Here is a 2,119-nt window from a genome sequence, read left to right on the forward strand (position 1 = left end):
AAACGCTGTTGGTAACTACAAACCAGTCTCTACTCCTTACTTATAACTCATGATTACTTCGGAAAACTGACATTCGATTCGGAAAATGAAAGAGTCTGTCATTATAGGATAATTGTCATCAATTTTGTCTTGTTTCAGAAGACGACCGAGAACGTTGCCATCATGACGGTAAGATAGGCAATTCAGAGAAGCGTGATAATTTATGGTCAAGGCATTGTTATATTGCGTATTTTACTATACGACACTGAACATTGCCTTCCCATAACCCTTAACCAATCCTACATCAGACATAGAATACCCCACAATACCACACCAAACATCGGCTACCCCACAATCCAATACCAAACACCGGCTACCCCACAATCCCACTCCAAACATCGTTAACCCCACAATACCACTCCAAACATCGCTAACCCCACAATCCCACACCAAACATCATCAATCAAACCATCCCACACCAAACATCGTCAACCCCACAATCCCACACCAAACATCATCAATCAAACCATCCCACACCAAACATCGTCAACCCCACAATCCCACACCAAACATCATCAATCAAACCATCCCACACCAAACATCGTCAACCCCACAATCCCACACCAAACATCATCAATCAAACCATCCCACACCAAACATCGTCAACCCCACAATCCGACACCAAACATCGTCAACCACACCATACCACACCAAACATTGTCAACCACAGCATACCACACCAAACACCGGCTACCCCACAATCCCACTCCAATCATCGTTAACCCCACAATCCCACACCAAACACCGGCTACCCCACAATCCTACTCCAAACATCGTTAACCCCACAGTCCCACAGCAAACATCGTCAACCCCACAATCCCACAGCAAACATCGTCAACCCCACAATCCTACACCAAACATCTCCAACCACACCATACCACACCAAACATCGTCAATTTCACCATACCACACCAACCATCGTCAACCACACCATCCCACACCAAACATCGCCAACCACACCATACCTCACCAATCATCGTCAACCACACCATACCACACCAAACATCGTCAACCACACCATACCACACCAAACATCGCCAACCACACCATACCACACCAAACATCGTTAATTTCACCATACCTCACCAATCATCGTCAACCACACCATACCACACCAAACATCGTCAACTACACAATACCACACCAATCATCGTCAACCACACAATCCCACACCAAACATCGCCAACCACATAATACCTCACCAATCATCGTCAACCACACCATACCACACCAAACATCGTCAACCACACCATACCACACCAAACATCGCCAACCACACCATGCCACACCAAACATCGTTAATTTCACCATACCTCACCAATCATCGTCAACCACACCATACCACACCAAACATCGTCAACTACACCATACCACACCAATCATCGTCAACCACACAATCCCACACCAAAAATCGTCAACCATAGAATCCCACACCAAACATCGTCAACAAAACCATCCCACACCAAACATCATCAACCCCACCATCCCACATCAAACATCGTCAACCCCACCATCCCACATCAAACATCGTCAACCCCACTATCTCACGCCAAACATCGTCAAACTCACCATCCCTAACATCGTCAACCACACCATCCCACATCAAACACCGTCAACCCAACAATCTCACGCCAAACATCGTCACAATCTCACGCACGATATCTTCGTTCACTGTCCTCTCTCATACAACGTATATTACTCCATACCTCACTTTCACCTACAGTACACACCAACATCGTCTGCTGGATAACCGAAGTGAAGCGGACGGTAAACCACTCAAACACACTGTCCAGCCCGGTTCACATAACCCTGACACACTCAAAGCTCGTTCATCCCTGCGTCCAACGCTCCACCTCACAAATCTGAACAAAAATCATCACAGACCACTTACTTTGTTTGTTTGCTTTTATTTTCTTATATGTGGGATTGTTTGTCTCTATTTCGTTTTCTTTTTGTGGTTTAACGTCGTTGCAACTGCTCAAGTAAAGACGAGAGCCGTGATAGACCCACTGAAAATAAAGAGAACTGCTAAAAAATCCCTTTGCCACTTTAAGTATTGACACCTACATATTCTGTAGGA

General features: G+C 45.4%; 1 protein-coding gene across 1 annotated transcript; it reads left to right on the top strand.

Annotated features, from left to right (window-relative positions):
- Positions 1 to 287: 287 nt before the first annotated feature.
- Positions 288 to 1,789, top strand: LOC110462563 (proteoglycan 4-like; the record flags this gene model as incomplete). Its single annotated transcript, XM_021516554.1, has 1 exon — positions 288 to 1,789. A coding segment is annotated over one exon (1,502 nt), but the record flags the coding sequence as incomplete, so codon positions are not given.
- Between the last annotated feature and the right edge of the window lie 330 nt (positions 1,790 to 2,119).

This window comes from Mizuhopecten yessoensis, unplaced genomic scaffold (assembly GCF_002113885.1).
Source record: "Mizuhopecten yessoensis strain PY_sf001 unplaced genomic scaffold, ASM211388v2 scaffold10805, whole genome shotgun sequence".
Lineage (NCBI taxonomy): Eukaryota > Metazoa > Mollusca > Bivalvia > Pectinida > Pectinidae > Mizuhopecten > Mizuhopecten yessoensis.